The sequence below is a fragment of the Nicotiana sylvestris genome, chromosome 9 (genome assembly GCF_000393655.2).
Source record: "Nicotiana sylvestris chromosome 9, ASM39365v2, whole genome shotgun sequence".
In the NCBI taxonomy this organism is placed as follows: Eukaryota; Viridiplantae; Streptophyta; class Magnoliopsida; order Solanales; family Solanaceae; genus Nicotiana; species Nicotiana sylvestris.
In genome coordinates this window covers 90,416,581-90,443,068 of record NC_091065.1, presented here as the reverse complement: position 1 = coordinate 90,443,068, position 26,488 = coordinate 90,416,581, and the positions used below count along the sequence as shown (strand labels likewise).

The 26,488-nt window shown below is 39.2% G+C and overlaps 1 protein-coding gene across 1 annotated transcript; it reads right to left on the bottom strand.

The window, feature by feature from the left end:
- Nucleotides 1–1,914: 1,914 nt before the first annotated feature.
- LOC104230911 (uncharacterized) lies at nt 1,915–3,354 on the bottom strand. Its single transcript, XM_009783818.1, has one exon. The coding sequence runs from the start codon at nt 3,352–3,354 to the stop codon at nt 1,915–1,917; it is 1,440 nt and encodes a 479-aa protein (XP_009782120.1).
- Nucleotides 3,355–26,488: the final 23,134 nt, after the last annotated feature.

Sequence of the window (26,488 nt, the reverse complement as noted above, 5' to 3'; positions counted from 1 at the left end):
AGGCCGTGAATCACATTGAGGCAAAGTTTTTAAGTTGCGAAATACCATTCTTGTTGAGTTATTCTTTTTTGGTTGTTATTGTTGATACTATTGTGCATATTGTGGTTGAGCCATGGGCTATTTATTGTGAAAACACCATTATTGTTGATTTCTTTGGCAAGTTATGATATTGGGCACTTGAGGTGTGATTTGTGATACGTTGTGATATTTATACGCATGCGGTGGTATAAGACTTGGGGTTGAAATGCATTCAGTGAGATAAGGTGGGCTTGATATGCGTGTTTCTAATAAGGGAACTACTTGAAGACACGTGGTGTGATAAGGTGGTCTAAAACGCGGGAATCTATTTCGGGAAAAATGATTTTAAAACTAAATGCAAGGTTCCGATGGTAATATAAGGAAAGATTGTGAATTGTTTGTGATATGAGACTACAAAGCGGTACCTCAGTAGTGATTCTTGTTTATACTTTTTGATTACATCACTTGTTATTTTTGTTTCTTTGTTTCCTTGGCATAGTATTCTTTGCTTTCTTCCATGATGCCTTATTTGCCTTAGTTCAATGTCACATTTCCATTGTTTACCTTTATTACACTATCATATGCTTTTTCCGTTTCCTATTTATTCCAGTACGGCCTTGACTTGACCTCGTCACTACTCCACCGAGGTTAGGCTTGGCGCTTATTGGGTATCATTTTGGTGTACTCATGCTACGCTTTTGCACATCTTTTTATGCAGATTTAAGTACCTCTTACCAGTCCAGGCACTAGTGAGTGGAGTTCAAATTCGAAGACTTCAAGGTACACCTGCCGACATCCATATGCCTCGGAGTCACCCTCTATCTAGTCCATTATATTTTCTTTCCCTTTTATAGACATTGTTGATGTTCAGTACTTTCTTGTAGAGGTTGTGACTTTTATTCGCCAGATTTTGAGGAGTTGTGTTCTGTTGAGTTATGGAGTTTCTTTATATGATAGTTATTTTTTAAAGCAAATATACCACTAGGCAGGATGCCTAGTGGATAATATTTATATAAAATCCCAAAATTTTGTCCAAAGCTTACAAGATGCCCAACAATATAAAATATGAAAAATATACTAGCTACTACGATGAACAAGAAATCTAAGCCTAATGAGCTAGATATTACAGAATAGTAGGATGTATGCTTTCATTTCCAAGTAGTGTAAGTGAATCCAAAAGCCAAGGGAAAATACCAAGTAGCACCTTTAATGCTCTCACCAGGTACCAGGGTATGCATTCCATTGAATAAAATTTAAATGAACAAAGCTAATGTGGATTCCAACCAAATACACTAATGTATGGAAGCCATACTAAACTTCTAAATCTATATGTTGAACCAAATTGACCACTTCCATTTTGATCTCTCAGAGAAAGCCTCTCTAACCTCAGTCATAACACTTGTTGGGTAGTTGCTCGAAGTTGTGCTTATAGACAAAGAAAAAACCAACTGCTTGCTTAGAAACATTAGAGTATATACTACCTTCTCATCTCTAGATTGAGCATGAAAACACACTAATACCACTGGAAAATGATATGGTAGTATATATCCTATGAGATTTGTTACAAGTAGTAGTTGTCCATGTAAAAGACCAAGACTGTTGCTACTATCCAAACTACTATTACACAATATAAATTCACACACATAATACATATGAACAAACCATCATGTAGTACTATCTTCAAAATCTAACCAGTACCATATCCTAGTAGAAGAGATTGTCACCATGTAAGCTTGTATCTGATCCAATGAATTGTCTGCTTGCCCTAATTATGCTATACAGTGTGACACTACCTCCAGGTTGAGCATGTTTCCATGCTAATACCACTGGATAGTAGCTACACACTATACAGCTGGGCAGTGACAATAGCAGACACTGAACTCAATAGATGATTCATCAATCTGGTGCTTTCCTTTTAGCAACCCTAATCCTAAGTTTAGGGATTTGAGATTTTTCCATGTTTACCAATGTCTTTCGTGGAGAAGATAGTTCCTGATATGAGGTAAAAGTGACAGTACCTGCAAAAGAAAAAACTAGGTTAGCTAAAAAATCAGCAACAACATTGCCCTCCCTTAGCACTTGCAGAAAAAGCACATTGAAATTGCTCTTAATCTCCTTAATCTTCTTCACTTCTGCTCCTATACACCAAGGAGATTCCCATTCACCTTCAATTATCCTCTTCATCACCAGTGAGTCGGTCTCCATAAAAAGAGGGTGTAGCTGTTTCTCAACACAATAAACCAAGCCTGCAAGTATTGATTTAGCTTCTTTCACAATATTAATAGTTTCACCTATCTCCACTATCTTGGAAAACATCAAATCACCTTCACAATCACGCACACAAAAACCATAGGAGATCGGCCCAAGGTTACCTCTTGAAGCGCCATCAACATTACACTTGAACCAGCCATCATATGGAAGCTGCCATGTTATTCTTTTGGTCACCACAAAAGGCTTGTAACCTTCAAAGCAATGGACCATTTCTGGCCATAATAACAAAATCCTTGATGGCCATGGATACCTCACTTTAGCAAGGTAATGCAATGTCTTATTCACCTCATGAATGACACTATTGCAAAATACTTCTCCCTCATTTTTCATTGTATTTCTTCTCTTCCACAGTTCCCATGTGATAACTGCTGGAGCTGCCTGAAGCAGTGGCTTGAGTTTGGGAATTTTTTTTGCATTCCACCATGCTCTTATTAATTGGCTTACCTGTACCATGCTAATTACAATACATATTGCTTGAAGAAATATCTTCCACACTTTTGTTGCAGCAGTACTCATTAGGAATAGGTGCTGAAAAGTGTCTTCTTGTGGTGGAACACAATACCAATACTTAGAGACAACTACATAACCACTCCTCCCCCAAATATCATCCGTAGGTATCTTTACTCTCCATAATCTCCGTAGAAAGAAAGAAATTTTGAAAGGCAAGCCTTTGGTCCACAACATCTTATATTTTACATTTGTAGGAGCTCTAGGACTTAGTTTTTGCCATGCATTACTCACTGAAAATCTGCTTAAAGTTGTTGGCATCCACTTAGGAGTATCCAAGTATTCATCAGTTGCATCAAAATGCACTTCATGTATTATATGATCTGCTATAACTTTAGGAAATGTTTGCTCAATCAGTTGAGCATTCCAATTATCTCCATGCCTCAATTCTTCCACTTCTTGTAGTTCTTCATTTATAGAAAACTCTGGGGGTATTACATGATACAAAGCCCCTAATCCAGTCAAATTTTCATGCCTTACATTGGTAGAGCCCCTATTCATCTCCCATAGTATTTTATGCTCCACTTCATCCCTTGCTTCCAACATCTTTCTCCACATGTGTGATCCCTATCTAAATTGCACCACTGTAGGTATTTACTTCTTACAGTACTTGTTTCACATGAAGTTTGCCCATAATGACTTTGATGTTCTAAACTTCCACCACAACTTGGCAAACAAAGCTTTAAATACATCAAACAGTGATCTAAAACCAAGTCCACCTTCCTCCTTAAGTAAACATAAGTTAAGCCATTTGGGCCAGTGTCTGCTTCTTCTTTCCTCTTTATTACTCTAGAAAAATCTTGCAAAAGTTTTGTGCAAGTGTTCCAATACATTATTAGGAGGATCTAGTACTAAGAGTATGTGAGTAGGCAAGCTTTGCAGTACACCAAAAATAAGTGTTGCCTTGTCACCATAAAACAACAGTTTTCCCTTCCTGGAATGCAACTTTGCCCTTACCTTTTTAATTATATCATTGTAATAATCCTTCCTCCTCCTTGTATAGAAAATAGGACAACCTAGGCAAGTGAATGGGAAATCACCTTTTTGGAAACCTGTAATTGCACCCACAAAAGAAAAGAGGGATCCTGCTACATTGTCATGCATATAGTAAGAGCTTTTAGACTTGTTGATCAGCTGCCCAGAAGTTTTCTCATACTGTGTAAGCACCTCAACTATCTTCCTTAGAGAGTAAGGATCAGCAGAAGCAAATATGATTGTGTCATCAGCATAAGCCAGGTGATTAAAAGGGTATGTCCACTTTGGCATCCCAAATCCTTTGAACCTTTTATCCTCAAACAGTTTATTCAATGATCTTGATAGCACCTCAGCTGATAAAATGAATAATGCTGGAGATAAAGGGTCGCCTTGCTTGACTCCTCTTGTAGACTTAAAGAAACATGAAGCTTGACCATTAACTAATACTGAGTACCAGTTGTTTGAAAGTAGATTATATATCATATTGATGAAATTTTCAGCAAATCCCATCTTCCTCGGAACATGCAATAGATACTTCCATGATACCCTATCATAAGCCTTAGCCATATCTAGTTTGATCACCACATTTGCAGGTTTTTCCCTCAACCTAATATCAGTGACAATCTCTTATTTTAATAGGATGTTCTCAAAGATGCTTCTCCCCTTTACAAATTCAGATTGATTGGAAGAGACCAAAGAAGGAAGTATATTTTCCAATCTATCATGTAGTACCCTTGAGATCACCTTATTTATAAAATTGCTAAGACTTATGGGCCGTAAATCTGAGAATGTGTGCACCACTTGCTTCTTAGGTAGAACTACAAGATATGTATGTGTGATTTATTTAGGCAATGAAACACCTCCATAGAAGACCTGCAGCATTCTATATATGTCTTCTCCTATGATATCTCAACACTCCTGGTAGAAGATCCTAGTGAAGCCATCATGTCCACTTGCACTATCACCATTTAGAGAAAAGACATCCCCTTTAACCTCTTCAATAGTTGACATCCTACATAGCTCCAAGTTTTGCTCCAATGTCACCATTGAAGGCATATTCTGTAACAACTCAGAAGTATTAGAATTATTCTCCTGTGTGAACTGGTTTTGAAAGAAATCCACTACTAGATTAGCCATTAGTTCATGTAATTCAATACATCCTCCATCACCATCCTGTATTCTTTTCAATTGCAGTTTTTTCCTCTTGCCATTGACATAGTTGTAGAAAAATCTAGTATTTCTATCACCTTATACAAACCATGTCATGCCTGCCTTTTGCTTTCAGTATTGTTCCTCAATGGTCAAATATTTCTTTAGTTCCGTCTGTGCCTTTTTGAAGAACAATTCTATTCTGTATGGTTGGTTCTTCCTCAAATAACATCTCCTTAATTCTCACTATATCTTTCCTAATAGACAACTACTTAAATATATCACCATATGTCAGTTTACTCTATTTGGATAATTCTATCTTTACCCTCTTTAATTTATGTTTGAACATCAGGAAGGGATCCCCAATAAAATTAGCCACCCAATTCTATCTGATAACCTCCTTAAAAGTCTTTTGCTTTGCCCAGAAGTTGAGAAATCGGAAAGACTTCGCAAACTGCATGGCATAATCTCAACAACTCATCAATAGAAGTGCATGATATGAGCCTGTTCTTATAAGATGTTCTACCTCAATATCAGGAAAAAGATTTTGGAAAGGTAGGTTGACAAAGATCCTATCCAAACTCTTAAAAATACACTCTGCATTAGGTCTCCCATTCCACCATGTAAAAGGACTTCCTTTATAACCAAGATCAACAAACCACATGAGTTGACACAAAATTCAAAGGCCTCATATTTTGGAAGATATACTGGAAGTCCACCTATCTTTTATTCTTCAATCAACACCACATTGAAGTCTCCCCCAACCAACCAAGGAAACTCCATGTTACTAGCAAGATAGTACAAGTTGTCCACAATTCCATCCTCTTAAGCGATGAGCATTTAGCATAGACAAAAGTCATCATAATATGCTTACCAATGTCTTGATGATAGAACTTGATAGTGACATGCTTCTCAGTATCAATCAATAATTCCCACTGCACAACACTATCAAAGAACATCCAGATTTTTCCATTAATGTTTGAATAAGCAACATCCATTCCTAACATTCTCTTATACCTCTGAATGTGTCCATCTTTTTGAAATGGTTCCATGAGAGAAACAATGAAAAAACCATACTCCTTATGCATATTAATCACCCTCTAAAAGGCCTGGTGAGTTCTCACAGACCTTATATTGCAGATCAAGGTTTTAATCATCATTTAGTAGTTGAGGCTACCCGCATGGGCAAAATTCTTTTAGGTTGAAGTGGCTCTTTATTATGTGATTGCTTCTTCCCATTATTAACACTCTTCTCACTAAACCTAGGTGATAAGTCAGTCTCCTTAGCCACATCTTTGAAATTACATGTTGTTAATTCATCATCCCCTTCATCTTCAAACTATCTTTGCTCCACTGTTGTATTCTGAATATTGTTGATACCCAATTTTTTCCTATATATTTTCAATATGCAAAATAACTTCAAAATGGCATATATATGCATATATAAGAATATCTAAATGTTTTACTATTTTTCCATGATTTCTAAAGGCTTTTAAATCAATTTGTTTCCCTTTTTATCCATAAAAAACTCAATAATTATTTTTAAAATTATTATTTTGGTAATTCATCTATTGAATTTTTATCTTTATGCCAATGTATGGCTAAAGTAATTTTTACCTATTTTTAAAATTTTATTTAGTATATTTTAAAGCTAATTGCACGTAATTGGAATATTAGTCCTTTTAAGGTTTAATCAGGTTTCACATTTATAAAATGAGATCCTGTATTTTTAAATTATTAATTATATATTATAAATAATTTTAGTGCTTCAATTTATTTCCAAAAATTAATTTACTATTTTGTTATAATTTAAAAAGGGGAAAATTGGCTATTTAAATAATAGCCCATTTGTATTTAATTTTTAGCCTAAATTGAACCCCAAATCAGACCCAATTTCCCCGGCCCAATTCAAATTAAACCCGGCCCCAACCAATTTCAACCAACCCAAACCAGGATTCCCCACCTACCCGTTTAATCTAGGTCGTTGATCATTCAGATCAATGACCACCGTTCACCCTTCCTAAAATAAACCTAAACGACCCCTTACCCTAATTAATTTTCCACCAAACGCCGCCCTTGAATCCTTTTTCTCTCAATTCTCTCTGCAGCCTCACATGAACCCTAGCCGCCGCCATCTAATTCCACCCTAATCCACCTCAATCCATGGCCTCTCATGGCCATTTGAGATGTGTATCGGCCTCCTATGGCTGCTGGGTTTTTGTTTCCGTGATTTCATGGCCAGATTTCAAAGAGATATGGTCCAGTCCTTGCTCAACCTCTGTCTCCGGTCTTTCTCCGGCCAGCCATGGTCGTTCAAGTCAGATCCTTGACTTTTCTGGTTAGATCGGTAACTTTCAAAACCTTTCTCACCTTTTCTGAGTTCTCTGAAACCCTAGCTTTATGGTCTTTTAATTGTTTTTCTTACGAACTTCTAAAGTATTTTCTTGAAGGTTCTTCGATTTTCTTTCAAAAAGGACTTTTCATTTTTCAACGATTAGGGTTTCTCTTAACTTATTTAAAAGATCTCTTCTCTGATTTTTAGTGCTGTTATACGATTTTACCATGTTCAGACAACTTGTTATGCTTTCTTTCTACTTGAGTCAGTATGTTGAAAACCCTAGTTCCTTTTTAGTCTCATCCGAGTTCTGAAATTATTTGTTTAAATGTGTACCTGTTCGATTAAGTTCTTTGTTTTGACTCTCTTTTCCTTGTTTGACTTATATGATTTGAGTTCTTATCGTCTTTTAAACTCGACTACTGTCGAAGACCTAATTTATTAAAGAATTTTCCTCACTTGTTACTGTGAGACCTTTACCTGCTTCTGACTCTCTTACCTGTTACTATGTTCTTCACTGTTGTTTCTATGTAATTACTTGACCTACTTGACTGCTGTGCTTCGAATATTTTTTACTACTAAATCCTAGCTTACCCCTACTGCTATTGTATGTTTGTGTTGTTTCTTTTTGTTAACATGTTTTCCCTACATGCCTGTTCATTCCTTGCTATTTATATGTTGAGGTGGAGAATCATTGATTGATTCTGACTCCCTTAATGTGGTGACTGATTGCAAAAGTTTTCTTATGAACACTAATCTTACTCATTTGTTTGAATTAATTGATTCCCCTCCTTTAATTATTGTGATGTTTTACCTTACTAAATCTTTTCCCAAAACTGAGCATATTTTTGTACTTAGTCTCAATTATTTATTTCATACTTTTACTGCCCCTTTATATGGCAAGAATCCATCTGTTTCAAACTGATTTTTGTCCTTAATTAAACCTGTTAGTATTCGTTCAGCAGTGATCCCTTAATTAAAGGAAATCACTTATGTTAATTGATTCTGATTGTGATTATTTCCATGATTGTGTTAAGACTTTACTTATTACCTTATTCTTCACTCGTTTTCAAAACTATAAATACCCACCCTCTGTTCTTTCAAACAGGAACAATTGAGTTCAGAACACTCACTTACACTCAAAAAACTCTCTCTTTCTTTACTACTACATGTGCTACTGCTTTATCTAAGTTATGCAATAAATTTGGTCTGCTTCAACAGTTTAAACACCCTGCTTTAGTACTATAAATTCTGACCCTAACTGTGGTTAAGTCATGCTATTTATATGCTCTATTTGCGGAGGTGTACATGAGCCTTTAAATTGTTTATATGTTTCCCCTAAAAATGCAGTCCTACATGTTTTGTATGTCGCTCTAGCCTTTTACCTTTAAACCTAAGAGTCAGCCTAAAATCCTCCCTCTTATAGGAATAGTAGTCCTAAATCCCTCCGGGACTGATAGGAATGGACGGGTAATAGCATGCAATAGAGGTCGAGACCAGTCTGCGCTTTAATACCTTAACGGGGTGGGAAGGGTAGATATGGATATTATGACCGGTGCGCTAATACCGCGTGTATCCCCTCTTTTTAGGATTGTCATACCGGGTATTGCATTGATGTGATCCATATTATAAACAAACCTAGGAACCCCCCCCCCTTCCTTTTTTTTACATTCTCAAGTATGTGTAAACTGTAACTCCTTTTCAATATTCGTCTTTTAATAGTTGTTTTCAAACCCTTATGTGTTTAAACCTAAATCTCCTACTATTTGAGCCTATACTTGTCTATTTGCTAATTGTACAAAATTCACAAAACTGTCTGGCCGAGAACCACACTAGGGAATCCTGAGGGGTGCCTAACACCTTTCGCTTAGGATAATGTCAAGCCCTTATCCTATCTTTGGTTGTCTAACAAACATAGAAATGAACGCTATAGGTGTCCTAATGCACCTTAAATCATTAGGTGGCGACTCTTCAAATGCAAACCCAGTTCCCAAAAGGAATGAGTTGTCCCATACACAGAATGTCACAAACCCGATTTTCCGAAATGAAGAGGGAAGAAGGGGGCGCGACAGCATGGCGACTCTGTTGGGGATCTTTAGGCTTTTACCATTTCAGACTGTTCTTATGAATTTGTACCTCCCTTGTGTGTAATTACTTGTTTAAATTTCTTTAAGCATATAGTATCTTTTTCAAGATGCGAAACTAACATGTCTTCCTTGTTTCTTTCCTTTATTGCCGCTTTAAATTATAAAACTGCTATATTTATTGCTTTCTTAAACGTGGAAATACATGTCAACATGTTTCTAATTATTGCATAATCATGCTCAACATCATACTCCACTCATGCCAAACAAATACTATAGCAACACTTATAATGAGTGGTAGCGCTCTTCCTATGTCATTACCCCCTAAATTCGGAAACGCATATTTGTAGTAAAACTAGTCGATCAGTGGTGCAGTCGACAATTCCATGCCTTCCCCCTTGAGTTGTCCGCTCAAGGGTACCAGTCTAAAACCCCAAAGAAACCTTACTCTGTTCGAATTGTGCATGCATCATGGTCAAACCTAGTCGGGTCAGTTATGTTGTCCACATAATGATCCTTTAAGATAGCCTTGTCCAAAGTCCACCGGGTTTCCCTGAACCCAAACGGACACCACCATGTTCTGTGCATTTATTTGGAGAACTAAATGCTTCATGCTAATTGTTGATATTAATAGTCGAGTCTGGTGGGGGTAAGGGCCTAACCTTGTTTACATTGTAGAAAATGAGGCACGAAGTCCCCAGTTTCGGTATGATTAGCCCGCCCCCACTCTTGCTAGACTGGTGGAGGAATCTTCCGTCAAATGACCAAATCAACGAGTGGAAAGAGAGAGCCACCAAAGCTAGCGAAAAGTTGGAATATCTGGAATACAGTCTGCTGGAATTGGAAGTAAAAGTGAGGAAGAGAGTCACCGACTGCCTGAACGCTGAAGGAAATGAAGGAGAACACCTGGCAAAGGCATTTTTACCAGTGAACCTACGCGAACTAGAGGATTTGATCAACGAGAGCATTCAACCTAGGGAAGGTCCTTCTAGGACCAAGTAGATAGGAGTTTATCTTTTTCGCTTTATAAATGTAATAAGGCCAACGACCATTAGTGACTTTAATTTCTTGTTTATTTAGTGTCGATTTGGGATTCATCTTATTTTCTATCAATAAAATAAGGCATTTAGCATTCTAAGTTCTTCAAAACAATTTGTCGCTAGGCCTACCTCGGGCACAAAGAGGTTCCCAGATTACGACATGTTTTACATTCTGCACTATGTGTTTAAATACCTCAATGCTTTTTATAATCCGCACTAACTTGATGACCTTTTGTTTTATTTTCTGTTTTATTATTCCCCTCCCCAAAGGTTAGTTCGTGCACTCTAAGTCCTGTCAGAAACAAGAACAGAAGCAAAATGGAAGATCTGAACAACATCAGGAAGGAGAATCCAACTAAACGGGCAGAGGCTACTAATGGCCATGGTACTCAGGTTCCTCATGAGAATGTATCCCAACTTGAACAGAAGCAGCTGAAATTCCAAAAAGAGCTCGATCAGGTTCGGAATCTGGAAAACCTGTCATTTTCCCTTAGCACCCCAGATATCAACTTCCCCAACACTCAGCACCCTACACCTCCTCAGAATATCCCAAAGCAATAGAATCATCCCGCTCCTCACCATCACACTATTCCACAAAAACTCAATGCAACACCTGCCATATCCCAAAAAACACTCTACTACTCATCCTAGAACCTCAAAACTCCACAAATAACCATTTCCACACCCACATACTAGGCCACCATAACACTCCCATCTACGTGGAGACCATGCCACACTCCACCCAACCTATCCCAGGCACACCTGAGTCTGATGAAAATGACCTACTTATCCGGAACCTGGTCGAGGAGCTCAAGAAACCGACTAACCAGATTCAAGGTGTTGAAGGGAGCAAGGGAATTGAGGGGATGAACTATGAGAATCTTTGCATACAACCCGATGGCGAACTGCCCGAGGGGTACAAACCTCCTAAGTTCGAAATGTTTGATGGTACGGGTGATCCAAGGGTCCATCTGAGGACATACTGCGACAAGATGGTTGGAGTAGGGAAAGACGAGAGAATCCGCATGAAACTGTTCATGAGGAGTTTGAAGGGAGATGCATTGTCTTGGTACATCAGCCAAGATCCAAAGAAATGGTCAAGCTGGGTAGGCATGGCATCCAACTTTATGGACAGGTTCAGGTTTAATATAGAAAATGCGTCTGACGTGTTCTATATTCAAAATCTAAAGAAGAAACGTACAGAAATGTTTCGCGAGTATGTTACTCGCTGGAGGTCTGAAGCTGCTAAGGTCAGACCTGCCTTAGAAGAGGAACAAATGAACAAGTTCTTTGTATGGGCCCAAGACCCATAGTACTATGAGCGGCTGATGATGATTGAGAACCACAAATTCTCCGACATTATGAAATTGGGTGAAAGAATTGAAGAAGGTATCGTAAGCGGTATGGTTACAAACTTCGAAGCCTTGCAAGCTACCAATAAGGCTTTACAGTCCGGTGGTGTGTCCAAGAAAAGGGACGTGGGGGCTGTAATAGTTTCACAGAGGACCAAATCTCCCATCAAATACCAAACTTACCCAACACCTCCACTCACATATCAGCCAACTCCGAACTACCAAGCACCCTCACCCTCAGACCAAGCTCCACCACCAACTTATCAGTCACCTCCACCTCCTACATATCAACCTACTTCACCTAGATACTCCAAACCTGCTCAAGTCTACCAAACCTATAATGCTCAACCATCCCATTACCAATCACCTCCTACACGCCAAAGCTTCCCTAGACCCCGACCTAATTTTGATCGCAGACCTCCAAAATAATATACAGCCATTGCTGAACCCATTGAACTGTTATATGAGAGACTCAAAGCGCTGGTTATGTCCCCCCCATCCCTGTTGCAACACCTGAGAACCCTTTTTAGTGGGTTAACCCAAACAAATCCTGTGCATATCACTCCGGCATGAAAGGACACACCATCGACGAATGTCGCTCCTTGAAGGACAAGATATAGTCGTTAATTGATAACAAGAATATTGTGGCAAAGGAACCCGCTCCAAATTTCTGCAACAACCCATTACCAGACCACAAAGGCGGGGGTATCCACATGATTGAAATAGAAGACGACTGGGATCCTGAGGGATCAATCGGGTTGATCACAGAAGGTGATAACCCAAAGAAGCCAATAATTACCCTCAATCCAATCATAGTCCAGATTCAACCGTCTGAGGTCGCTGAGGTGAATATGTCTGTGCCACTTGAGTTTGAAGCAACATCATCCGCAAAGACACCAGCACCGATTGAGCTTGAATTCATGTCTCCGGCAAATGCACCCGCACCATTTGAGGTTGTAGTTTTGCCACCCAAGGCACATGCTCTGTTCGAGGTGAGGATATCCACACCAATCCCAGTGGCAATGTCGACCATAACACCGTTCCATATAAAGGTTGTACCCTGGGACTATACAGTCGAAGCGAGAAGGAAAGGAAATGTTAGGTTCGAAGAAACTGTTGCAGCACATGGTATGACAAGAATTGGTAGAGTCTATACCCCTGAACATCTAGCCGAGTCAAGCAAACAGGCCTTCAATCGGCCACCAATCATTGAAATAGGTCTAGACGACCTCTAAGGAAAATACAGTCCAAGGAGTATTCAGTCATCGACCAATTAAACAAGACACCAGCACAAATATCCATTCTTTCTTTGCTGCAGAATTCTGATACACACAAGAATGCTCTGTTAAAGGTGCTGATTGAAGCATACGTACCAAGCAACATCACTGGCGGGGAAATGGCTAACATGGTAGGACAAGTGCTGGAGAGCCATAAGATCACCTTTCCTGAGGACGAGCTGCCACTTGAAGGGATGGGTCACAACAAGGCACTACACAACACCGTGCAATGTGAAGATTATTTCATCACCAGAATTCTGATCGATGGAGGTTCCAGTCTCAACATTTGTCCGCTGGTAACACTCAAGAAGCTGGGTAAAGGACTGTATAAGATAAAAGATGGATCAATCAATGTGAAAGCCTTTGATGGATCTCAGAGGTCCACCATTGGTGATATTGTTCTATGCTTACAGATGGGACCAACATGGTTCGATGTCAATTTCCAGGTGATAGATGTGCCAGCATCTTACAACTTGCTGCTGGGGCGGCCATGGATTCATGCTATTGGGGCCGTAGCATCAACACTGCATCAGGTAGTAAAATTCGAATGGAATCACCAAGAAGTGATCATTTACGGAGACAGTAGCAACCCTATATACAGTCGCCAGACAATTCAGATGATCGAGGGAAGGAGGAAGCTGGGTGGAGAGACTTACCACCACATCGAACGGGTCAATACTATTGACAATGAAAAATGGTGGGATAATAAAATTGAAAGTATACTGAATTGGAGTGGGTACGAACTTGGCAAAGGGCTCGACAAGAACCTCCAAGGAATCGCTAAGCCCATAAAAATCAAGAAACATGGCACTACTTTCGGTCTGGGATATGAATATACCTGGGAAGAATTCAACAATTGGTCGCCGCCATGGCGCGGTCCTTACTATCCACTGGAGCAGCCAATACTGCATATGGAGCAAACTTTCCAATAGGTCGACATTATTTATGGGTTAGATGAAGAAGAAGCACTTGCAGCGGTGAAGAACTTGTTCCTAGAAGACAATGACATGGACTATTGTGTTGTTCTAGAGGAGGAGGGGAGAAAGGCCCTTCCATACAGGCTGTAAGCAGAGGGGCCCGCCTCAATAACTGGACCATCAGGAAAACCAGAGCCTGACGAGCCTCGGGGCAGCAAGGCTAAAACAACCATTACCCATTGTTTTTAATAAATGATTTTCTTTTCGCATTCCCACAATAAGATCTTCAATGTTCAAAAAAGTTATGCAATTTATCAAAGTATTTTGATTTTTCTTATGAATCAACACTCATTATCGTTTTCTTTCATTACTTTACTGATACAACATTACTATTACTTATCTTGATAAACCAATAATTGTGACATGCAATAAAACAATGCAACAAACGGACATAGATTCAGAGGAAGATCACATACCTGACGAGATTGTCAAAGAAGTTGAGAACTTTAAGAATAGACCTAAATCCAACTTGGACGAGACCGAAATTGTTAACCTGGGAGATGCAGAAAACATCAATGAAACACGAATTAGCATTCACCTATCGCCATCAAAAAAGAAAGAATACACAGAATTTTTAAAGGAATATGAAGACATATTCGCCTGGTCGTATGATGACATGACTGGTCTGAGTACGTCTATTGTGTCTCACAAACTGCCAACTGATCTGATGTGCCCACTGGTAAAGCAAAAGCTCAGAAAGTTCAAGCCTGATATGAGTCTAAAAATCAAGGAAGAAGTCACCAAGCAGGTAAACGCTAAGGTCCTCAGGGTAGTAGAATACCCAACATGGTTAGCCAACATCGTACTGGTGCCAAAGATGGATGGGAAGGTCAGAATCTATGTCGACTACCGGGATCTCAATCGGGCTAGTCCAAAAGACGACTTCCCTTTGCCGAACATACACATCCTGATTGACAATTGCACCAAGCATGAGCTGCAGTCATTTGTAGATTGCTTTGCTGGTTATCATCAAATCTAGATGGATAAAGAAGATGCTGAGAAAATGGCTTTCATTACGCCATGGGGAATGTACTGTTACAAGATGATGCAGTTCGGTCTGAAGAATGCAGTGGCCACCTACATGAGGGCCATGACTACCATTTTCCATGATATGATACACAAGGAGATAGAGGTATATGTTGATGATGTTATCATCAAATCCAAGAAGGCCACTGATCACATGGAATATCTAAGGATGTTCTTCAATAGACTGCAGAGGTACAACCTGAAACTGAACCCCGCGAAGTGCGTATTTGGGGTTCCTTATGGGAAATTGCTTGGGTTTATTGTGAGTCACCGAGGAATAGAACTGAATCCATCAAAAGTCAAAGCCATTCAAGAACTGCCACCGCCAAAGAACAAGAAGGATGTGATGAGTTTCTTGGGAAGACTTAACTACATCAGCCCGTTCATAGCACATGCTACAGTTATCTGTGAGCCGATCTTTAAGATGTTGAAGAAGGATGCCGCTACCAAATGGACCGATGACTGCCAAAAGGCCTTCGACAGAATCAAAGAGTACCTATCAACACCACCAGTCTTGGTCCCGTCCGAGCCAGGTAGACCCTTATTACTCTACCTTGCAGTACTGGATGGAGCTTTCAGTTGTGTTCTGGGGAAGCATGATGAAACGGGGAGGAAGGAGCGGGCCATTTATTACCTCAGTAAGAAGTTCACCCCGTATGAGGCCCAGTATTCTCTATTAGAGCGCACCTATTATTCTTTGACTTGGGTAGCCCAGAAGCTGAAACATTACTTATGCGCCTATACTACATATCTCATATCAAGGATGGATCCTTTGATGTACATCTTTCAGAAGCTCATGCCTACTGGCAAGCTGGCCAAGTGGCAAATCCTGTTGAGTGAGTTTGACATTGTCTACGTGATTTAGAAAGCAATCAAGGGGCAGGCACTAGCAGATCACCTTGCTGAAAATCCCGTGGATGGAGAATACGAACCCTTAAAAATGTATTTTCCTGATGAAGAGGTATCATTCATAGGAGAAGACATCGCAGAATCCTATGACGGTTGGAGAATATTTTTCGATGGAGCAGCAAATTTCAAATGAGTTGGCATAGGAGCAGTCCTAGTATTAGAAACCGGTCAGCATTATCCGGTGTCTTCCAAACTCAAGTTCCCCTGCACCAACAATATGGCCGAATATGAAGCCTGCATCTTAGGGCTCAAAATGGCCATTGACATGAACATTCAAGAGTTGCTAGTGATTAGAGATTCAGACCTACTTATACATCAGGTGCGATAAGAATGGGCAACCAAGAACTCTAAGATACTCATGTATTTGCATCATGTATAGGAATTAAGAAAGAGATTCACGAAGACGGAGTTCCATCAAGTTCCCAGAGTCTAGAATGAGTTCGCCGATGCATTGGCTACCCTGTCATCTATGATACAACATCCAGACAAAAACTTCAATGATCCCATTTCAGTAAAGATCCATGATCAGCCAGCTTATTGTGCCCATGTTGAAGAAGACAGAAACGAAAAGCCTTGGTTTCATGATATCAAGGAATATTTGGCAAAAGGAGGGTACCCAGAGCATGCAAATCCTACTCAGAAACACACACTTCGGAGATTGTCTAATAACTTCTTTCACAGCGGAGGAATCCTGTATAGGAGGACTTCTGATTTGGGATTATTAAGGTGTGCCGACATAAAGGAAGCATCCAGGCTAGTAGAGGAAATTCATGCTGGGACCTGCGGTCCACATATGAACGGTTTTGTCTTAGCGAAGAAGATACTCCGGGATGGTTACTTTTGGATGACTATGGAAATGGGTTGCATCTAGTATGTCCGGAAATGCCACCTCTTTCAGATACATGCAAACATGATAAAGGTACCTCCAAATGATCTTAATGCAACGAGCTCACCATGGTTGTTCGCCGCCTGGGGAATGGATGTTATTGGACCAATCAAGCCTGCCGCTTTCAACGGGCATAGGTTTATCCTAGTAGCAATCGACTATTTCACCAAATGGGTTGAAGCAACATCTTACAGAGCAGTAACTAAGAAAGTCATGGCAGACTTTGTCTGCGGCCGCATTATTTGTCGATTCAGGATTCTAGAGTCGATCATTACTGATAATGGCTCCAACCTCAACAGCAACTTGATAAGAGCTGAAACTTTCAAGATCAGACATAAGAATTCCACAGCCTATAGGCCTCAGATGAATGGAGTTATGGAGGCTGCCAATAAGAATATCAAGAAGATATTGAGGAAAATGATAGAGAAGCATAAACAGTGGCACAAGAAGTTATAATTTGCTCTATTAGGGTATCACACCATAGTCCTCACATCAACCGGGGAAACCCCCTATATGCTGGTTTACGGTACAGAGGCTGTCATTCTCGTTGAGGTAGAAATTCTTTCTCTAAGGATCACACAAGAAGCTGAGCTCGACGACGCAGAGTGGGTAAAAAGACGCTATGAGCAACTAGCCCTTATAGACGAAAAGAGAATGAATGCAGTTTGCCATGGTCAACTCTATCAGAACAGAATGTCCAGAGCCTTCAACAAGAGAGTCACGCCAAGATAGTTCACACCGGGGCAGCTGGTGTTAAAGAATATTTTTCCGCATCAAGATGAAGCCAAGGGGAAATTCACTCCCAACTAGAAGGGTCCATACATGGTTCACCGGGTTCTGACAGAAGGAGCCCTCATACTTGCAGAAATGGACAGAGAAGTCTGGCCGAAACCTATTAATTTTATGCAGTCAAGCATTACTATATGTAATCTTTATGCTTTCCTTATATGATGCAAATTGACCTACGCCCGACCTGATTCCCGTTTAAGGGGGGATACGTAGGCAGCCCTATGGGTTCAGTCACAATGCAATAAAATTTTCATTTCCCCCGCAATTCAAAACTGGGGTAGAATTTTGAGGAGGACCCTCAAAATTCCGAAGTAATTTCAGTTAATCGCCTCGAGCAACAGCCAGAAATGTCAACTCATCAAACTGGGGCAGAATTTTGAGGGGGACCCTCAAAATTTCGTAGCTGGAGAGGTTGCAATGTTCCGAGCTACGTCGCAGTCATCGGTTCATCTGAAAAGCTATTTTAATTATATATTTATGTCATATTTTTACGAAATCATGCATGTTTATTACTGAAACTGCTTTGTTTAGCAATGCTACCCCAATGATACATATAGTATCACCAGATCAAAAACCGAGCAGGTCGAGCAAGACCAGCAGGGATACGAACTAACCTTCCCCTTTACAAAACTCATGATTTTTCTTTGGATGCAGACACTAGGATCGCAAAGTCATTAAGCATACTATACGCTCACAGAATGAACGTTGTTCAAGAATACGACTCTCCAAAACGTTGCACTCGCCAACATTTGCTATCCACTAATGATGTCCTATATTTCACAATGCTTCCATTAATCACAACGCCGCAATCTACTATCAGCTAAGAAAGCTCTACTACCAATTCTCCTTTTATTTCTTGCATAAGGCTACTATTCTACCTTCCGAGACTAAACGCTATCTCCATCTGCGTTTTCCTACATAAGGCTACCATTCTGCCTTCCGAGATTAAATGTTGTCTCCATCTGCATTCCTGCATAAGGCAACCATTCTGCCTTCCAAGGTTAAACTCTACCTCTCTCTGCATTTGCATATTTTCATAAGGCTATCATTCTGCCTTCCGAGGCTAAGCTTTGTCTCCAATTTCCTACGAAACTAAGAGCTATCCCAAGCTCTATTTATTTTGCTTTTCTTACGGGCTAAGCTCTGCCCTTCAATTTGCTAGACTAAGTTCTATATTGTCTGCATCATGCTACCGCACCTATCATGGGCTGAAATACGGCCAACTCATCCAAAGGCGTCATTGTTCGGAGGCACCATCCTCACAGCCCGAAAGCACCATGTCATGGCCTGAGGATCTCTTTCAATTTTTTGCATATCATTATTCAAAGGCGTCATGGTTCGGAGGCACCATCCTCATAGCCTGAGAGCATCATTTCATGGCCTGCGAATCCTTTATCAAGCCTTAATCTTTCTCGCAAGCCGTCCACTCACCCCGCCCTAGATATTGCGTCCGTTCTTGAAAAGTCTCCATCAGCATACCGTCGACGGATCTTGAACTACATATAACCTGATTTCTGTAAAACTAGGACTATGTAGGCAGCTCAGAAGCCAGGGTGCAGCCTAAATCTCTTCAAACCGTTTCGCTCGGTCAAAATTGGCCATCATATCTTTACTCGACAACTCTTTCATCCTTCCCGGGCAAAGAGGGGCAGCTGTTGATACCCAATTTTTCCCAATATATTTTCAATATGCAAAATAACTTCAAAATGACATATAAATAAACATATCCAAATATTTTAATATTTTCCCATGATTTCTAAAGGCTTTTAAATCAATTTGTTTCCCTCTTTTATCCAAAAAATACTCAATAATTATTTCCAAAATTATTATTTTGGTAATTCATCAATTGGATTTCATATTTATGCCAAAGTATGGCTAAGGTAATTTTTGCATTTTTTACAATTTTATTTAGTATTTTAATGCTAATCGCACGTAATTGCAATATTAGCCCTTTTAAGGTTTAATCAAGTTTCACATTTATAAAATGGGATCCTGTATTTTTTAATTTTTAATTATATATTATAAATCATTTTAGTGCTTTCAATTTATTTTCAGAAATTTATTTACTATTTTTTATAATTTAAAAAGGGAAAATTTTGCTATTTAAATAACAGCCCATTTGTATTTAACTTTTAGCCTAAATTGAACCCAAATAAGACCCAATCCCCGGCCCAATTCCAATTAAACCCGACCCCAACCCAATTTCAACCAACCCAAACTCGGATTCCCCACCTACCCGTTTAATCCAGGCCATTGATCATTCAGATCAACTACCACCGTTCACCCTTCCTAAAATAAACCTAAACGACCATGTACCCTAATTCATTTTCCACCAAATGCCGCCCTTGAATACCTCTTCTCTTAGTTCTCCTCGCAGACTCACATGAACCTTAGCCTCCGCCATTTAATTCCACCCTAATCCGCCTTAACCCCTGCCTAATCCATGGCCTCTCTTGGCCATTTGAGATGTGTATCGGCCTCCTATGGCTCCTGGGTGTTTGTTTCCGTGATTTCATGGCCAGATCTCAAAGAGATCTGGTCTAGTCCTTGCTCAACTTCTGTCTCCAGTCTTTCTCCAGCCAGCCATGGCCGTTCAAGTCAGATCCTTGACTTTTCTGGTTAGATCGGTAACTTTCAAAACCTTTCTCATCTTTTCTGGGTTCTCTGAAACCCTAGCATTAAGGTCTTTTAATTTTCTTTCAGATCTATCTTAGATCTGTGCTTATTACGAACTTCTTAAGTGTTTTCTTGAAGGTTCTTCGATTTTCTTTCAAAAAGGACTTTTCGTTTTTCAACGATTAGGGTTTCTCTTAACTTCTTTAAACGATATCTTCTCCGATTTCTAGTGTTGTTTTACGATTTTACCATGTTCAAACAACTTGTTATGCTTTCCTTCTACTTGAGTCAGCATGTTGAAAACCCTAGTTCATTTTTGGTCTCATCCGAGTTCTAAAATTGTTTGTTTAAATATGTACCTGTTCGATTAAGTTCTTTGTTTTGACTCTCTTTTCCTTGTTTGACTTATATGATTTGAGTTCTTATCGTCTTTTAAACTCGACTACTGTCGAAGACCTAATTTATTAAAGAATTTTCGTCACTTGTTACTGTGAGACCTTTACCTACTTCTGACTTTCTTACCTGTTACTATGTTCTTCACTGTTGATTCTATGTAATTACTTGACCTACTTGACTACTTTGCTTCGAATATTTTCTTACTGCTAAATCCTAGCTTACCCTTATTGCTATTGTATGTTTGTGTTGTTTCTTTTTATCAACATGTTTGACCCTGCATGCTTGTTCATTCCTTGCTATTTATATGTTGAGATGCAGAATCATTGATTGATTCTGACTCCCTCAATGTGGCGACTGATTGCAAAAGTTTTCTTATGAACCCTAATATTACTCATTTGTTTGAATTAATTGATTCCCCTCCTTTAATTATTGTGTTGTTTTACCTTACTGAATCTTTTCCCAAAACTGAGCATATTTTTGTACTTAGTCTCAATTATTTATTTCATACTTTTATTGCCCCTTTATATGGCAAGTATCCATCTGTTTAAAACCGATTTCTTTCCTTAATTAAACATGTTAGTATCCGTTAAGCAGTGATCCCTTAATTAAAGGGAATCACTTGTGTTAATTGATTCTGATTGTGATTATTTCTATGTTTGTGTTAAGACTTTACTTATTACCTTATTCTTCACTCGTTTTCAAAACTATAAAAAGCCACCATCTGTTCTTTCAAACAGGAACAATTGAGTTCAGAACACACACTTACACTCAAAAAACTCTCTTTCTTTACTACTATTTGTGCTACTGCTTTGTCTAGTCGGCTGAAAGTCAAGGCTAGACTGTGGAATCTTGCTTACTTTTCCTTTCTGCACTTTGCTTCTCTACTGGTATGTCCTAGTTAATTTTTAAGCCCCAACAACAACATGTTTCTTTGATTGTTCCAATTTCATTCATTCTTGTCTACTCCTGCTTATGTTTCTGCATTTAAGTTATATTACTAGCATGCTGTAATATGTTCCCTTCCCCTTTAAATTAATGTTTCCGTATGTGTGTACTCTGTCAGTTACTTGTTATGTGTTTGTTGACTTATGAATCCCAAACCCCCATATACCCTGTATGTGTTTGTGTTCTCTGGTAGTTTGTGGGCATGCCAGCATTAGCTATTGTTGTGCATGACTAAACCCGACCCCTACTGGGGTCATATGCTTCATACAATGTATTCCCGAAACCCTCTGACCCCTTTGTGTGACTATTGATTCTGTGTGTTGAGTTTTGTTCATTACCCCAACTGATTTCAAACACTTCTGCTACTGATTACTTTCAAAATGGACTTGCCATTCCAGTTTTAAACAAATTCTTTTTTTAACTATGTTCTGCACTTTCAGTATATTTCTAGAATTTAGGTTCTACCCCTTTTGTGTGAGCCTTGCCTTGGGACCCTTGAGCTCCCTCTAAACTTGGACACACAAGGGCTGGCCCTTCCACACTACACTCATTTCTGTCTGGTTATACAAATTTGGGTGTGAGCACTGCCCGGGATCCCATGAGGTCCTTATGGAACTTTGACACACCCAGGTATTAGAAGGCTTTGAAACATCATTGGCATTTGAGGTGGTTTATTCCATTACTCAGAGAGGAAGTCAGAATCAGGCTTCCTATGGTTGTAACCCCTTATTTTGCACCTTTTCTGATGTAATTCAATCATTTGGTCTGTAAGAATTTGTAACAAATATTGGGGTTGGCTAGTGGAAAGGGATGGGGGTAATTATTCATGCTTTAGCTATTAGAAGGGTAGATAGCATGTCTATAGGGTGTATCTCGATATGATCTGTTAGAGAACATGCCTATAGGATCTGCTTTGGTTTAATGAAATTTTGCATGCTTTACTTTCACACAAATTGAGATCATGCTTATATGATTAAAAGTCACTTTTAATAAAAATCATGCCTATAGGAATTTCGCTTTGATCAAATAAATCCTGCCTACTTCACTTCGTGTTCAATTAGATATCATGCCTATAGGACCAAAACTAGTCTTTAATACTTAGATACTATGTCTATAGGAATTAAAATCAGTTATAATAGAGATCATGCCTATAGGATCTAAAACTAGCTTAGTTAAAAATCAATTTGACTCATGTCCGTCTGAATCAGATTAATAACCTACTCCTCTTAATTAATACGATTAGAAAGCATGCCTATAGGATCCAAATCGCTCGTTTAAAAATTGATCACTGTATCAGCGATAGATCTCATGCTCATAAGGCATCACCATTACATACCTAGGCAAGCCTTAGGTAATAATGATAAAACTGAATCTGCCTTTGTTAATTAGCAACTGCTACAACTAGCAGGCATGCCTAATTCGGACTTCTTATCTGAGTTATGTAATAAATTTGGTCTGCTTCAACAGTTTAAACACCCTGATTTAGTACTTTAAATTCTGACCCTAACTGTGGTTAAGTCATGCTATTTATATGCTCTATTTGCGGAGGTGTACATGAGCCTTTAGATTGTTTATATGTTTTCCCTAAAAATGCAGTCCTACATGTTTTGTATGTCGCTCTAGCCTTTTACCTTTAAGCCTGAGAGTCAGCCTAAAATCCTCCCTCTTATAGGAATAGTAGTCTTAAATCCATCCGGGACTGATAGGAATGGGACGGGTAATAGCATGCAATAGAGGTCGAGACCAGTCCGTGCTTTAATACCTTAACGGGGTGGGAAGGGTAGATATGGATATGATGACCGGTGCGCTAATACCGCGTGTATCCCCTCTTCTGAGGAGTGTCATACTGGGTATTGCATTGATGTGATCCATATTATAAACAAACCTAGGATCCCCCCCCCCTTCTTTTTTTTTTTTTACATTTTCAAGTATGTGTAAACTGTAACTCTTTTTCAAAATTCGTCTTTTAATAGTTGTTTTCAAACCCTTATGTGTTTAAACCTAAATCTCTTACTATTTGAGTCTATACTTGTCTATTTGCTAATTGTACAAAATTCACAAAGTTGTCTGGCTGGGAACCACACTAGTGGATCCTGAGGGGTGCCTAACACTTTTCCCTTAGGATAATCTCAAGCCCTTATCCAATCTCTGGTTATCAAACAAACATAGAAATGAACCCTATAGTTGTCCTAATTCACCTTAAATCATTAGGTGGTGACTTTTCAAATGTAAACCCAACCCCCAAAAGGAATGATTTTTCCCATACCCAAAACGTCATAAACCCGATTTTCCGATGTGAAGAGGGAAAAGGGGGCGCGACAAATATCAACTAGAATAATATTTTCTGTGATTATATCATGATGTATCTTATTAGGTGAGTGCAATGGCACATTAATTTGAATTTGTATTAGTTCCCCAGTACCCGAGGCATATGACATTGGCAATGCTTCAATACCTCTAGAGTTCTTCAAAACTATAGCCTGTTCAATTCCATGTGGATCATTCCTTGTTGCGTTCCTTAGTACCTCAGAATTCTTCTCCATAACTCCCATATTCTCCTGTATCACCTTAAATTGAAGCTCATAAATAGAAATCAAATTAGGGTTCATTGTAGCATGCAGTGCAGGAATTACTGTTCTATTGAGATCAACTAGCTTCTAATAACCTGTTTCTTGATATGACCTCACTGTATCATCTAGAACCTTAGCAGGAATATTCTCCACCTGAGAATTACCTGAAACCTCCACTGGATCACCCTCAACAGTAGCCAAAAATCTCAACAGCTCCCCTAGGGTTTACTATTGCATTGGCCTGTCTCTTAGCTAAAGCTTTTTCAGTTGACTTTCCACTTGAACCACGTTCCTTAGGTGATCCTGAATCTCCTCCCATTGACAAATTACTTTTCTGAGTGTTTGGTTGTTGATAATCATCCACCCTAGTTTCCCATAAACTAGGGTTTACTGTAGCATTGGAGCTCTTTACACCTGTTGCTTGTTCTTGGCTATTGCCTCTTCTTTCATCCTTTCATGATGTTGTTTTTGCACCTGTTTGTTCCTCCATAATTTCTACCTCATCACTCCATAATGGTTTCCCTGAATTGACTTCCTGAATCTCCCTATTCTTGTCTGATTCCTCAAAAGTTTGAGATGGAATTTCCTGGCAGGAATGGTTCACAGGAATATTGAGCTGTCTAAGTTCTCCTTATTAGTCCCCAAAATGCCTATGCACCCACTCCAATGTAGAGTCCCTCATATTAGCCTCCTCAATCCCAGAATCAGTAGGATTAGGATGTATTTAGCCACACTTTGACACCCATTCCCCATAGGTTTGGCAATCCCAGTAGGTATAGGATTCACATTCTTCTCCATAATTGCCTTGATTTTCTCATTGGGTAGTAACATGTATTTGTTCTTTAATTTGTCCTTGATCCACCATTGAACCTTTTTTATTCTTTGGCACTGGATTTTGAATATTCTCCAGTTGATTCCTCTTGTTTTTTCCAATTGCATCTTCAACTTCCTTGCCATTAGTGATCCTCAAAATAGCCTGACATGAATCTTCAACTTCCAGTAAATTAAAAGAGTTCTTTGTTGCTATTTTATCATCCTTTGCCTTCCCTTTCAATTTTCCATCCTCCTTATCATTGACAGCCTCAATAATATGCCTATTTTTGTGTCTTTGATAACTATTATTTCTCCCTTGCATCCACTCTTGTTTTGCTGGATTAGGAATAGGCTTTCCCAGTACTTTACCACTTGACAACACTTTAGTAGCGTTAGCTGTCGTACCTAGAATCTCTTTTCCAGTTTTAGCTTCCTCAACAACTTCATCAAATCACCTATGCAATTATGGGTGAATTACCCAGCAATCCACCTCATTATGACTTTGTTTCTTGCAAGTCTAGCAATACTTAGGCATGTAGTCATATTTTATTTTGATCCACTTGAATTCTTCTAGCCCAGATTCATCTTCTTCGTCAACTATTTTAATACGTTGAGGAAACTTAGATAACAAATTAACCTCAACCTTAACCTTAACACAACTAGGTCTAGTGACATTCTGAGTTGCAAGATCAACATGTAAAGGATTCCCAACTATACTTGCCAAAGAAAAAACACATTCCTTACAGAAAAAATTAGGTGGCAACTATGGAAAGCTAATCCATGCTACTGCAATTGGTGTCTCTTCATCAAGTTTCCACCATGGGTTCCACTTCGTGCACCTCATCTGCCACATCTCTCCCTGGGTTTTGAGGTAGAAGGAAGGCTTAGACAATAGATGAATATAATCCTCCAGCAGAGATAACCTTATCAACACATGATTGTCCTCTATCAATCCAATAGAACATGCTCCTTTTAATTCGCATTGTATAGGAATAACCTTACGTAATTCATTGATGACAGGATTTATATACGAAGATTTCCCAAGAATAGCTAATTGTAAACCTTGTTGAATGATGGATTGTTTTAATTGTTGCTTCTTCCACTTGATAACAGGCTCACCATGAAGAAACTCTACAGGTTTGATGGGCAGTTTTGCTAGGGTTTGCATGGGCGCATTCAATCCTTTTGTTTGAAGCATTTGTGGCGTAGTTTTGTACAGGATTAGGGTTCGTTATGGATTGGATGGGCTATGTGGAGGTGTTTGATGACTGACCAACCTCAAGAAGAGGCTAGACAGTAGCAGGGGAAGCCATGAAAGGCCTTCACAAAGCTTCGAGCTTTTGTCATCGCCAGTTGTGTTCCTTATTGTATGACTTGTATCTTTATATGATAGTTGTTGAGTTATTCGAAGGTTTTTTTAATAAAATATCAGTTAAATTCTGCATGTATGTTAGACTTACCTAGTCTTAGATACTAGGTGCCACCACAACATTTTACGGAGAAAATTGGGGTCATGACAACATGGATCTAGAAAGTAAAATGACCGGTTGGAT